The 15298-nt window shown below is 40.4% G+C and overlaps 1 protein-coding gene across 1 annotated transcript in view; it reads right to left on the minus strand.

Moving 5' to 3' along the window:
• Positions 1–3461, minus strand: part of PGM1 (phosphoglucomutase 1) — a 71810-nt gene extending 68349 nt beyond the window's left edge. The window contains exon 1 of the mRNA XM_007127919.4: positions 2925–3461. Coding sequence (XP_007127981.1) covers positions 2925–3170 — 246 coding nt within the window. The 5' untranslated portion in view covers positions 3171–3461. The remainder of the gene's footprint in view (positions 1–2924) is intronic.
• Positions 3462–15298: the final 11837 nt, after the last annotated feature.

Raw genomic sequence — 15298 nt, forward strand, 5'->3', positions numbered from 1 at the left:
GCTGAGCCTGCGCGCCTGGAGCCTGTGCTCCGCAACGGAAGAGGCCACAACAGTGAAAGGCCCGCGTACCACAAAAAAAAAAAAAAAGAAAAAAAAGAAACTCCAACTCATCCTGTAAGCCTCAATCCTGTTACCACCCCTCTGTGAAACCGTTTTTGCTTCCCCTTCCGCTCCCAAGTACAGCCTGCCATGCTCTTGCCCCTTCAGCATCTGGCACATAACTCCCTCACGACACCTAACACACTGTGCTGTCTGCTTATTCCTGTCTACCTCCCCTTCTAGACTATGTATTTACTGAGGGCAGGAATGTATTATATCCCAAGTACTAAGCACAATGACTGATAAGAAGTAAGCACATAATAAATGTTTAATGAAAATAAATGTATGGGTCATAAACTATATGCTGGCTTTAAGTGCTGGAATATACTTGAAGTATTTTCCATATACTTCATAATTCATAATTCAGGGCAACAGGACAAGGAGTCATTGAATGCTGCATTGCCTTAGGTACGAGGGAGTGTCACATGTAAACTGACAATTTCATCTATTCTAGAGGTATCTATGGGGAAAGGTCAGTTAAGGGAGAAGAGGGGCAGACAGCGGCTGCTGGGAAAGGCTTTCTGAAGATGCTATCTGGACTGCACCAGAAGAGAAAGAGCAGCATATTTAAATCCCTGGTGAGGGATGAGGGAGAGAGAGAATAAAATCAGAGAACAGTGAGCTGAGGATGGAAACCTAGGGAATAGCTAGGATGTGGGTAGAGTAAGCAGTCCATGAAGGAACTCTCAAAAAGTGTGACTAGAATCAGGAAACAGTGATCAAGGCAAGGGAATGAGAATTTTTAAAGAGTACAAAGTCAGCAGTGCCAAATGCAACAGGCGGGTCAAATAAGATAAGGCCTAAACAGTGTGCAATAGATTTAGCAACCAGAAAGTCATCAGTAACCTTGGCAAGAGCAACGTCAGAGGAGTGGTGGAAGAAACAGAAGCCAGACTGCAGTGAGGTGGTGAGTGAACAGGAGTTAAGAAATCTGTGATGGTGAATGCAGACAACCTTTACAAAGATTGGCTAAAAGGGGCGGGGTGGGGGGGGAGTAACAGGGTAGAAGCAAAAGGGCGAAGAGGTTTTAAGAACATATATTTTTAGTCTTAACTAATTCTTTTCTTCCACCCCACGCTACTCTCAAATGGACAGTTTTCCAATTGGACCCCTTAAATTCCCACTATGCTGTAAGCCCCTTAAGGACAAGTCTTGCTTCTAAATCATCTTTTTATTCCACCCAGTTCTCTGACATAGTATAGGCTCAGTATTTGCTGAAGAAATGCAAGTTCAACATAGGTGATAACAGGGAAATGAACAAGAGCTGTACTGGGATACAGGTCTTGTTCATTCTTCCTTCTTCTTTCAAGGGAATGTGAGGTTGTCTGAAAACTCAGGAGCATAAAGAAAACAAATCCAGACAATCTTCTCTCACCGATGCTTATAAATGTTTGACCCAGAGAGGCAGATGTAGATTGTTCCCAGTTTAGATTTGAGAGACAGCTGGAAAATACATCTTTAGACTCAGGGGTCTCTTCATTCCCAGAAGCTGTTCGAGTCCTTGGAACAAGCAGGTCTATACTAGATTCTCAGTGCTGCCATTAGAGTTCCTGTTGAACCTGCCTATGCTTCAGTTTTCTCATTGGCATCTTGAAGATGCCTATAATAGCATCTACCTCATAAGGCTACAGGAGGATAAATGAGATACTGCAGGGAAGTACTTTTCACAGGGCTTGGCAAAATGGCACTCAATATGTTAAGATAAATAAAGTATTGCTAAAATGGATAAAAATATTACTAAATATTACTGAGTTACAGAAGAGGTGAGTGTTAAGTCAAATCTTATGTTAAATATACAAAGAAAAAAGAAAACTTAAAAAAAACTCGTTAGAAAACTTTTTTATAAGAGTAAACAATCACCCCAATTTACCTACTTTATAAAGCCGCATTTTCGCAAACGTACCAGGTTGACTGAAAAGTCTACTTCAAGGTTTCACCTGAGTGGACCTGCCCCAATTACTCATTTAACGTTCCTTAGCTGTGGTGGCAGAACCAAGGTATTGCGTTAATTTCCTGGTCTGCCACGACTGCTTACACAAGAGCGCCCTTGGGTAGGTGCTTTCTGTTCTAATGGAATTTCAGCTCCAGCCCCCTCGGTGGAACAGATCCAGAAGCAACACCGAGCAAAGACTAGCCTTTTCAAAAGCCTGCCCCCCAGCAACCAGGCCGCTCCAGGGCAGAGGCAGAAGCTCCGTCCCAGCAAACTTAGGGGACGGGGAAAGGGACTTTGCGACCGCCTCCTCAGAACTGAGCGCTTGACCACCAGCGGGCGGATGCCCAAAGCCTTGAGCTCGCAGCCAGCGGGAAGCGCCAGTCCCGGACGAGAATAGCAGGCAACCCGGCGGGATGCAAGGGGGTTCTGAGCAAGGCGGCGGCCTCTAACCTTTCCCTGTTAAGGCGACTGCACTTTCCTCGGTAACTGGATCTTCACCGGCAGAAAAGGTTAACGTAAAGGTCAGAGGCCTGGACGGCGGCGTGGGGAGGAGGGGGGGAGGAGGAGAGAGAAGGGAGGAGCAGGAGGCGGAGGGGTGGGCCTCCCAAGGTCAAGCCCTGCTCCTCGCCTCGCGCCTCCTCGCCTCGCGCCTCCCCGCCCGCTAGGGGGGCGACGAAGGATGGGAGGAGCTGGCAGAAGAGCAGCTCTGCGGTGCCCCGTGGCCACTGTCCGGCCCTGGGCCACCTCCGCCCGGCCCGCTAGGCCAGGAAGAGCGAGCGCAGAGAAGCGTGGGGGTGGAGACTGAAGAGGCGCGCGCGGAAGTGGCCCCGCAAGAGTGAGGCAGAAGGCGGGCGGGCGACGGGGGCGACCGAAGAGCGGGCGCGTCCCTTACCCCGTTGGCGGCGGCGATGCGGACGATGAGCTGGATGGCCTCCTTCATGTAGAACCTGCCGTCCCCGCCCACCACCAGGGTGGCCTCCTGCCGCTGCGCCGTCTCCACGGTGGAGATGATACTCTGGATGAAATTCTCGGCATAGTTGGCGCTGCTCTGAAACACCTTCACCCGCTTCCGCAGCCCGCTCGTGCCCGGCTTCTGGTCTTGGTACGCCTTGGTCTTAACGGTCACGATCTTCACCATGGTGGCCACTAGCTTCCTGGGGCCGGAGCGGACTCTGCTAAGCGAGGGACGACCGGAGCTGTGGCTGCAGCTGCTGTGTGGTGAGGCCGCGGACGGGTCGGGGCAATGCAGGCTCTCTCAGCGGTGCTCGTCCCTCCTCCTTAAAGGGACAGGGGACAAGGCCCTCCCTTCGCGGCCAGCCCACCTCCTTGCAGGTCTGAGAGGGAGGGGAATGGGGAGCGCCTACCCCTAGGCCTCCAGTGAGATGGGTGGAGCCTCTCTGATTTACCCTCCCCTCGTAAACCCATCCGCTGTAAAATGAAATCCGCAACTCCTCCCATAAGTGGAAGAGCAGAGCTTGCGGTAGGGACCGGGTCACAGGGCAAGGACTTGAGGCAGAGTGTGAAAAATAGAGTAGGGACAGCCGGACTTAGGAGACTTGGGAAGGTTCCAACTTAGGATTTTTCCGCTTTATGATGGTGTGAAAGCAATAAGCATTCAGTAGAATCTGTACTTCTAATTTTGATTTTTGATCTTTTCCCGGGCTAGCAATATGCAGTAGGTACTCTGTACACTGGAGATGCTGAGCTGTGACAGCAAACCCAGCCCCAGCTCCCAGTCAGCCACTTGATCAGGAGGGTAAACAACCAGTACACGTGGAACCACTCTGTATCCATACAACCATTCTGTTTTTCACTTTCAGTACAGTATTCAATAAATTGCATGAGACATTCAACACTTTATTATAAAATAGGCTTTGGGTTAGACGAATTTGCCCAACTGCAGGGTAAAGTAAGTACTCTTTTAGGTAAGCTAAGCTGAGCTACAGTGTTTGCTAGGTTAGGTGTATTAAATGCGTTTTCCCCTTATGATAGTTTCACCTAACAGTGGGTTTATCAGGAGGTAACCCTAAGTGGAAGAAGATCTGTACAACATTTCCTGTGGTTAAGCTGGAGTTTCATGTGTAAATAACTTTCTGGAAACTCGTTCTGAGGGATGGAAGTGTCAGCCTTCGCTAGATTTTGACTCATTTTTTCTATTCTCTAAATATTAGGGTATTTGTGTCTAATTCAAAGGTCTAATTCAACCTACTACTTTCCACCTGTTTACTGAGGGGCCACACTTTACTTCATTTGGTTAGGGTGGGTGTACTAATAGGTAAGATTTATTGAATATAATGTTTATTGAGTATAATGTTTCTAAAGTACAGGTTTTATTTTTTCCCCTATTTCATGCTCACAGAACTGAGATTCAGAAAATAAAATGACTAGTCAAGGCCACAGAGATAAGTATATGCAGGAGGCCAACTCAGGTGGATGTGGCTCCCAAGCCAGGGCTCTTACCATGATTTGCCTGCATGTCACCAGGTTTGAGAACTAGGCAATGTATGGGGAAGCCTTGATAGACGTATGTACAAATACACGGTAAGGCTGAGTGTTACTACCACCAGTTATTCATGTAGTACAAAATTGGTGAAGAGATCAAAAAGAACTGAGGTGGCCACAAAGGGTTGGAGGATACAGAGTCAATGAAAGAGGCTCAATTGTTAAGTAGGAATCTTCTGTCTTTTAGGTTCAGCATCTCCCTTGAGTTGGTGAGAGTGGTTGTCTCCTCTGCTTGAGAAATGTGTCATTTACAAGATGTGTTAACCAGGGAAAGCTAGTTAATATCTGTGGGCATATGTTTCTTTACTATAAAATGGACACAAAACCTATCTTAGAGAATTTCTGCAAGAATTAATGGGGTCTTGTATGTCCCTAGTTCTCAATCATGCATACACAGTAGACTGACCTGAGACCCTTTAGAAACTAGCCATGTTCTGATCCAAACAGATTAAATCATAATCAGCTGATGTAAGTAAAGCAGCATGATGCTTATAGAGTAGTATCATCTTGTGAATGAAGTAGTATAATCAAACTCATTTTATAGACTAGAGGATTGAGAATAGAATGGTGAATGTAATCAAGGTTACCTGACTCCACAAAATGAAAATATAGCATACAATCACTGAGTCTTAGAAATACGAACCTCTCAGAGTTGTATGGATTAAATGACATACTGAATATAGAGCTCCTCACACAGTACTGATAGCTACTCAGTAAATGGTAACTCATTATAAAGTGGTGGGCTCAACTTCAGATCTCATGCTCTTTCTCTATTCTTCCCTATCTTTGGAACTAGGATGGGGCTTTTCATTTAAGAGGACTTGTTTCATACTTCTCTCACCTCAGAAGCTGTAACAATTAGCTTTAGCTATATAACAAACCACTCTTAAACTTAGACAATCACCATTTATTATTATTGCCCATGATTTTATGAGTTAACTGGGTGGTTCTGTGGATCTTGACTGGGCTCCTGTAGATGGTGGTCCCCACGATCCTCTCCTCCTGGTAATCATGCCTTTATGTAATCCCCTTATGTTATTTTTCTTGCTGTGTAACACATTACCACAGAGTCAGCAACTTAACACCCATTTATTATCACAGTTCTACAGGTCAGATGTCTGGGCGGGTTTGGCTGGGTTGAATGTTCATAGTACATATACAACAAGGCTGAAATCGAGATATTGGCTAGGCTGGGCTCTTACCTGGAGGCTCTGGGAAGAATCTGCTTCCAAGTTCATTCAAATTGTTGCAGGATCCATTTCCCTGCAGTTGTATGTCTGAGGTCCTTGTTTCTTTGGTGGCTGTCAGCCAGGCTCCACTCTCTGCTCCTAGAGGCCACCTACAGTGAGTCCTCATGGCTGCAATCTCTGACTCCCTCTTTCACCATCAGCCAGAGAAAACTACTGCTTTGTAAGGGGCTTGTGTGATTCGATCAGACATACCTGGATAACCTCCATTTTGCCACATAATGTAACAATCATGGAAGTTATATCCCATCATGTTCGAATATTCTACCTGCACTCAAAAACTGACTTACAGATTTCCAAGTTGTAGTATTGAGAAAAGCAGCAGAATGATTCCTGTTCCCTCCTGGGTGGCAAGTGAAGTGGGAAAAGAAGCCATTGGACCTGAAGTGCCCATACAAATAGAAATGAGAATTCTTGGCAGTGTGGACCAATGGTCAAGAATTCGACAGGATGATTGTGTGCCTCCAAAGACATTTGGTATCTGAGGCCAGGTATTCTTCCCCAATGTTTGGTGCTATATAAGCTAACTGTACCTAATGATAGTCCCAGATGGATTATCTCAGGCAAATGAAGTAGAAATCAAGATGAAGTCTAGAGAAATAAATATTATTTCCTGAACACCTAACTCTGTGGACTAAGATTTGTATCTACTCATAGAAATCTAAGTCTCTGCCACCTGAGCAGAATGGAGTTTAGAAAACATTAAGTTGTTATAGAAAAAGTAAGTTGTCTTCCTTGCAGTTAGATTATAGTGAGATATGTGCCCCTTTCATCTTTTTTCTGATTCACATTTTTTTCATGTTCATACAATATATCTTTCACTAATTAATCCTAATAAAAATCCAAGATGCTGTCAAAGATTTATCAAAAGATATTCTAACTCAGCATTACTTATATTATGGGCTTAAGTAAATAGTGTAACGTAAAAGAAACAAAATTGTGTATATAGTATCCTACTTGAGTGTTTTAATTTCTTTCTTTTAGAAACACATACATGCAAAGGACTAAAAGGAAATAGATCAACATATATAACAATGATTACTTCTGGGTTGTGGGATAGGGTAATTCTTATATATTCCTTTATGCTTTATCTGGATCTTCCATGCTTTCTATAGGGAATTTGTATTGTTTTTATAATAATAAAAACACATTTTTTTCTTTTTATTACCTCTTTTAAGTGGTAATTCTCATGTTATTTCATTAATGAGTTATCTTTTATCCTTTAGATGGCATTCATTCATTCATGTATTGATTCATTCATTCTACAAATACGTTTTGAACTGCTACTAAGCACCAGCTCTTTAAAAGGTGTTAGGTGTACAAGTCAGAATGGTCCCTGATCCCACAGAGTTTTCCATATGTTAGAGGAGATAAATACTGAGTAACAAATCATAATTGTGATAAGTGCTACAAATACATAGTGGTGCTTTAAAATGTAAATAGGATGATCTATCATTGGAGCGAGTCAGGGAAAATATCCTGGAGGAGCTGAGGACTGGAAGGATGAGCAGTAGTTGGCCAGGTGAAAAGGGAGGAAAGAACATATCATTCCATGAGAAGGAATGTTAAGGGGGCAGGTTTGAAGTAAGAAGGAAAATTTGTGCCATCGAGGATTTAAAGAGCAATCAGTGTAACTGTAGCATAGAAACTGAGGGGTAGAGGGCCTAATCATGTCAGGCCTTCTAGATGGTGTCAAACATTAGCATCTTTATCATAATAGCAATGAGCAACTAAAAGGTTTTTTTTAATTGTGGTAGAATATACATAATATAAAAATTACCACTCTAACCATTTTTAAGTACATTCAGTGGCATTAAATACATTCATTGTGCAACCATTACTACTATCTCCAGAACCTTTTCATCACCCCAAACTGAACCACTGTACCCATTAAATAATAGCCTCTCATTCCTCCCTCTCTCAGCACTTGGGAACCACCATTCTACTTTGTCTCTATGAATTTAACTATTCTATTCTCATATAAGTGGAATCATACAACACTTGTCCTTTTATGTGTCTGACTTATTTCACTTAGCATAATGTCTTCAAGGTTCATCCTGTTGTAGCATGCCAAAAGGGTTTTAAGCAGAGGGATACTATGATCATAATAGCATTTTTAAGAGATCACTCTGGCTCCTGTGTGTATGAATGAAAGAAAGTGGAAGAAGTAAAACCAAATAGGCAAGTGGAAAACTATAGTGGATTGTACTAGGCTGAAGTCAAGGGAGATATATAGGAGTGAATAGACTCAAGATATTTTCAGAAAGTAGAGTCAACAGAACTTGCTGATAGACTGTATGTATAGGGTAAGTGAAAAGGAGTGGTATCTCCTGGCAATCTGGGACTGGGACTATTATAAGAAATGTGGGGTTGGAGGGTAGTGCAGTATAATCATGAATTCTGTTTTAGATATGTAAGGTCTGAGGTTCCTGTCATGCATCCAAGACGAGTTATATAGAATAATGTGTTAGATATAGAGGTCTAGAGCTTAGAAAAGAGACTTGGCCAAGTGATATGAACTTATAACCCATTCGCATATAGATGGCATTTGATAACATGAGAGTGAATGAGATCACCCAGGGAGAGAATATAGAGTACAGAAAAAAAAAAGAGAGTCCAATACCAAGCTCTGAGAACCCCCAACATTTAAAGGCCAAGAACTGCAGTGTGAAAAAGTTAGGCTTTTCTACCTTTGTAAAACAACTTCTTTAGGAACATCGACCTAGCTGGAAGATTTAGATGTGTTTCTTCTGTATGTTATCCAGCCTTCCATAAACCTGAGTTCAAACCTATTAGGTTACATTCAAAGGCAGGGAAGATTTGCTTTTTAAATAAGTTATTAATATGACATTTAGGAGCCTTCCAATAAACCAAATTATCCAGAATTTTGTTAAGTTTGATCTAGGTCAAGGAACAAGCAGTGGGCGATTTTGTGAAAGAGTTGAATGATTTCTCTGTCTACATATACAAGTGTGTATAAATGGAAGGTAGGTTAAATTGTTGCTAGATAAGTGTACAATGCTTGGTCAAATCCCATTTCCAAACACAGTGTTCATTAAAGCAGCTTTACCTTCACCCTTCACAAATCATCATTTGCATTCCAACTATAATGATTTAAAGAAATGTGTTAACCATAGGATATCAATCTCGACTTCAACAAATTGCAAATGGTACGCATTTTATAATGAAAAAGACATGTATGGAATTTATAGTGGAAACACTGGGTGGTGAAGTGGGAGATCTAGTGGCATTAGCCATTTAACACTGGTTATATGGCTTATACAGAAACTGATGATCAAAATAAAAAACACTGAAAAGTAATTAACAACATGTAGACAAGGCCTTAGAAAGACCCTATATGGCATACAATAAAAACGTGTATCATGTTGTAGTTAAAAACAAAACACAACTCATTATTTGTGTACACTCAACTTCCTATCTGGTGGTGTCAAGTGATAGCAGAACAGTATATATTGAGGAATATCAGAATGGTCTCCAGTTTAGGCCTAGAATGGTCACCCAAATCTCTCTCCTACCCAATGTTCTACTAGGCCTGTAAGGAGGTCTCTCAATTATGAGAAATCTGATGGAATACGTAAGTCGTAGATAATCTTCTACAAGAATTTTCAGTTATTTGTAGCTGTCAAATAACTAATTGATGATTCCATATCCCCATACAAATTAATGCTGAACAACACTGCAAATGTCATTTTTGTTCTTTTGTTAAACCTAAATCATAGGTTCTTTGTGGCTGTACATTTAGTTCATTATGTTAAATTTTGATCTATTTATAATTTGCTGAAATGACTTGTTCCTACATGTGTTAAGTAATATAAAACCATTCAATATCTAGTCTATCTGCACCTGTAAGTTATTCAGGTGCTTAAAACTTATTTGAATAAAACTTAATGAATATCTGTAGTCAGCAATTCTGAAATTGTTTGTTCCTTGCCAAAATAATAATAGTTTCTGCACTCATGTTTCAGTGTCAAATGGTTATTCATGAAGTTTTATGTGAAAAAGACGGATATATGATAAATTGGACTTTTCCCGTAGAATTCATTTTTGGAATCTACTATAAAGGATATTAGTCTGAATTAATTTATATGAATATTTGATATGCAAATATTAATAATATAAATGACAAAAAGATAAGCTTTTTAAAATACAGATTATGAAAGACATTTTTTTTTTTTTTTTGTGGTATGAGGGCCTCCCTCTGCTGTGGCCTCTCCCGTTGCGGAGGACAGGCTCCGGACGCGCAGGCTCAGCGGCCATGGCTCACGGGCCCAGCCGCTCCGCGGCATGTGGGATCCTCCCAGACCGGGGCGCGAACCCGGTTCCCCTGCATCGGCAGGCGGATGCGCAACCGCTGCGCCACCAGGGAAGCCCTGAAGACATTTTTAAAGAGATAATGAATGTCTTCTGTTATCCCATTTCATCAGTGTTCTTGATTAAGAAATCAAGATGCTATGGTAGGCTAAATAATGCCCCCCAAAAAGATACCCATGAATGTTATCTTTTTTTTCACAAAAAAAGGACTTTGCAGGGCTTCCCTGGTGGTGCAGTGGTTGAGAATCTGCCTGCTAATGCAGGGGACACAGGTTCGAGCCCTGGTCTGGGAAGATCCCACATGCCGCAGAGCAACTAGGCCTATGAGCCACAACTACTGAGCCTGCGCGTCTGGAGCCTGTGCTCCGCAACAAGAGAGGCCGCGATAGTGAGAGGCCCGCACACCGCGATGAAGAGAGACCCCCGCTTGCCACAACTAGAGAAAGCCCTCGCACAGAAATGAAGACCCAACACAGCCATAAATAAATAAATAAATAAATAAATAAATAAATTTTTTAAAAAGCCAAGCATTTGAAGCCCCCCCCCTTTTTTTTTTTTTAAAAAAAAGGACTTTGCAGATACAATTAAGAATCTTGAGATGGGAGATTATCTTGGATTAATCAGGTTGGCTCTAAATGCAATCACAAGTGTCCTTACAAGTGGGAGAAGGAGAGAGATTTTGACTACTGAAGAGGAGAAACAATATGACCATAAAGGCAGAACTTGGAGTGATGCAGCCACACGCCAAGGAATGCCAGCAGCCACCAAAAGCTGGAAAAGGCAAGAAATACTTTCTCCTCTAGAACCTCTGGAAAGAGCACAGCCTGATGATAACTTGATTTTGCTCAGTGTTACTGATTTTGGACTTCTGGCCTCCAAAACTGTGGGAGGAAATTTATGTTGTATTAAGCCACCAAATTTGTGGTAATTTGTTACAGCAACCGTAGGAAACTAACACAGATGCTTTAACTTTATGGAGAAGTCTAGACAAGAAACTCATGGCCTGATTCTCTAGAGGCCTAAAGTGTGACTTCAGGTGGTCAGCAAGAGACAGAATAAGAAAAGAAGGCTATCCTGAGGCTCTACCAATGAATTAACAACAGAGGAAAGTATCTCAGGTATATCACAAATAAAAAAGGAATTGAGGAAATCATGGATGTAATTATTTCCAAATTATTGTTTTGCTTAAATTATCTAACAAATTAAAATTTTTTTGTTGAATTGTCTAGGAAACAGAGTCTCTGTTTCATCCACTATGTAGAATTGAACATAACATACTGTGAGTGTTCTGTATACCACACTGAGATTCTGAATACTCCCTATCAGAAGTAGCTTAGATTGGCTTTAGCAGTTTTTCCTCAGAGTGAATTGTTTTGTTTCCTTCCCTTGACATTCCTGACTCCTGTAGCTCCTGCTATATATTTTCTTAATATCGAAGATATCTTTGAAATAATTTATATTCATTGTCTTCACTAACTCTCATCCATCCATCCTTCCATTCAAGCCTTCTATGAAATACTTACTAAACATATAGTACAAGATACTTAGGTAGGCCCAGATTTATCACGTAAGATATGATCCTTGTACTCAAGGAGTTTAAAATAGGAGAGTACAGGGCTTCCCTGGTGGCGCAGTGGTTGAGAGTCCGCCTGCCGATGCAGGGGACACGGGTTCGTGCCCCGGTCCGGGAGGATCCCACATGCCGTGGAGTGGCTGGGCCCGTGAGCCATGGCCGCTGAGCCTGTGCTCCACAACGGGAGAGGCCACAACAGTGAGAGACCCGCGTACCGCAAAAAAAAAAAAAAAAAAGGAGAGTACAGACATGTATACAAATTAATAAAATACAAGAAACAAGCATGAGCCACAAAAAGAGGTATTGATTTTTAAAGCTAGTATTAGAATAAAAAGGTCCCAAATCAATAACCTAAGCTTTTACCTTAACAAACTAGAAAAAGAACAAATAAACCCAAGGCAAGCAGAAAGAAGAAAATGATAAAGATAAGAGCAGATTTCAATGAAATTGAAAACATAAAAATAGGGAAAAATTAATGAAACTAAAAGTTGGCTCTTTGAAAAGATCAATACAATCGATAAACCTGCAGCCAGTGGCAAAGAAAAGAAGACACATTTTACTAATATTAGGAATTTAAAAAGGGATATCACCACAGACCCCATAAACAATTTTTTAAAACTCTATGTGCATAAATTTGACAACTTAGATAAAATGGACCAATTTCTCAAAACCCACAAACTACCAACTACCCCCCACCAGAGATGAAATAGATAAACAGAATGGTCCCATAACTGTTAACAAAAAATTGAATTAATACTTAAAAACCTCCAAAAATCTCCACACCCAGATGGTTTTAATGGAAAATTCAAATATTTAAAGAAGAAATAACACCAGTTCCATACAATCTCTCCCAGAAAATAAGAGGAGTGAACATTCCAGACTCATTTTATGAAGCCAGCATAGCTCTGATACCCAAACCAGACAAAGACATTACAAACTGAGAAAACTACAGACCAATATCCCTCATATACATAGTCACAAAAATGCTCAATAATATACTAGTCAATTGAATACACAATATATAAAAATAACGTATCACAACCAAGTGGAGTTTATCCTGAGAATGAAAGGGTGATTCAATATTTGAAAATCAATCAGTGTAATCCACTATATTAACAGTCTAAAGAAGAAAAACCATAGGATGATGCAGAAAAAATATTGCACAGAATTCAGGATCCTGATAAAAACTCTCAGCAAACTAGGAATAGAAGGAAACTTCCTAAACCTAATAAAGAGCTTCTACAAAAATATTTTCACCTAACATCGCATTAATGGTGAAGGAATAAACACTTTATTCCCTAAGACTGGGAGCAAGGTAAGGATATCCACTTTCATCATACTTATTCAACATAATTATGGAAGTCTCAGCCAATGCAGTAAAGAAAGGAAAAAGAAAAGGCATACAGATTGAAAAGAAAGAAATGAAACTGTGCTTCTTGCAGATGACATGTTTTTCTATGAAAAAAATCCTAAGAAATCTACAAACAAAAAACTCCTAGGACTAATATATTAGTTTAGCAAGAGCCTCAGGATATAAGACCAATACACAAAAATCAATCATATTTTTATATACTAGCAATGTACAACTGTTTAAACTGAAATTTTAAAAAATAGATTTACAATAGCTCATAAAAATAAAATACTTAGATACAAATCTAATAAAGAATGTATAGGATTTGTATGCTAAAAACTATAAAATGCTTATGAAATAAATAAAAGAAAGCCTAAATAAATGAAGAGCTATACCATGTTCATGGATTGGAAGCATCAACATAATAAACATGTCAATTGCCCCCAAATGATCAATACATTTAACACGATATCAATCAAAATTCCAGCAAAACTTTCTGTAGATATAAACAGACTAGTTCTAAAATTTCCTTAGAAAGGGAAAGAAACTAGATGACTTTGGAAAAGCACAATAAAATTGGAGTAATCACATTATCTGATTAAAAGGCTTACTATATATAAAGCTACAGTAACAAGACAGTGTAGTATTGGTTAGGGGAACTACAGACAGATCAATGGAAAAGAATAGAGTCCAAAAATAAAAGAGCGATTTAACGGAGAAAGAATAATCTTTTCAGCAAATGGTGCCAGGATAATTGAAATCCATATGGAAAAAAAAAAAAAATGAACCTCAACCTAAATCTCACAGCTCACACAAAAATTAACTCAAAATAGATCACACTGTTAAAAAAATAAAAAATAAAGAGCTAAGTCAAATATTTAATTAAAATGGGAAAAAAGATCATAGATATAAATGTACAAAGTAAAACTATAACATTTTTAGAAGAAAACAAGAGGAAATCTTTGTGACCTGGGGTTAGGCAACAACTTCTTAGATTTGACACTAAATGCTTGATCCATTAAAGGAAAAACTGATGAATTGGAGTTCATCAAAGTTAAACAGTTGCTCTCCATATGACACAATTTAGAGAATGAAAAGACAAACTATAGACTAGGAGACAATATTCTCAAATCACACCTCCAACAAAAGAGGTACCAGAATTTATAAAGAATCTCAAAACTTGGCCTACCCGGGCTCTTTGGTAGGGCTAATGGCAGACCCTAGGAGGGCTCACACCAAGGAGTACTTCCCAGAACTTCTGCTGCTGGTGTCCTTGTCCTCACAGTGAGACACAGCCATGCCCCGCCTCTGCAGGAGACCCTCCAACACTAGCGGACCAGAGGGAAGACAGAAGAAGCAAGAAGAACTACAATCCTGCAGCCTGTGGAACAAAAACCACATTCACAGAAAGATAGACAAGATGAAAATGCAGAGGGCTATGTACCAGATGAAGGAACAAGATAAAACCCCAGAAAAACAACTAAATGAAGTGGAGATAGGCAACCTTCCAGAAAAAGATTTCATAATAATGATAGTGAAGATGATCCAGGACCTCAGAAAAAGAATGGAGGCAAAGATCGAGAAGATGCAAGAAATGTTTAAAAAAGATCTAGAAGAATTAAAGAACAAACAAACAGAGATGAACAACACAATAACTGAAATGAAAACTACACTAGAAGGAATCAATAGCAGAATAACGGAGGCAGAAGAACGTATAAGTGACCTGGAAGACAGAATGGTGGAATTTACTGCTGTGGAAAAGAATAAAGAAAAAAGAATGAAAAGAAATGAAGACAGTCTAAGAGACCTCTGGGACAACATTAAATGCAAGAACATTCGCATTATAGAGGTCCCAGAAGGAGAAGAGAGAGAGAAAGGACCAGAGAAAATATTTAAAGAGATTATAGTCGAAAACTTCCCTAACATGGGGAAGGAAATAGTGACCCAAGTCCAGGAAGTGCAGAGAGTCCTGTACAGGATAAACCCAAGGACAAACACACCGAGACACATAGTAATCAAATTGGCAAAAATTAGAGACAAAGAAAACTTATTGAAAGCAGCAAGGGAAAAATGACAAATAACATACAAGGGAACTCCCATAAGGTTAACAGCTGATTTCTCAGCAGAAACTCTACAAGCCAGAGGGAGTGACATGATATACTTAAAGTGATGAAAGGGAAGAACCTACAACCAAGATTACTCTACCCGGCAAGGATCTCATTCAGATTCGATGGAGAAATCAAAAGCTTTACAGACAGGCA

This window comes from Physeter macrocephalus, chromosome 4 (assembly GCF_002837175.3).
Source record: "Physeter macrocephalus isolate SW-GA chromosome 4, ASM283717v5, whole genome shotgun sequence".
NCBI classification, from domain to species: domain Eukaryota; kingdom Metazoa; phylum Chordata; class Mammalia; order Artiodactyla; family Physeteridae; genus Physeter; species Physeter macrocephalus.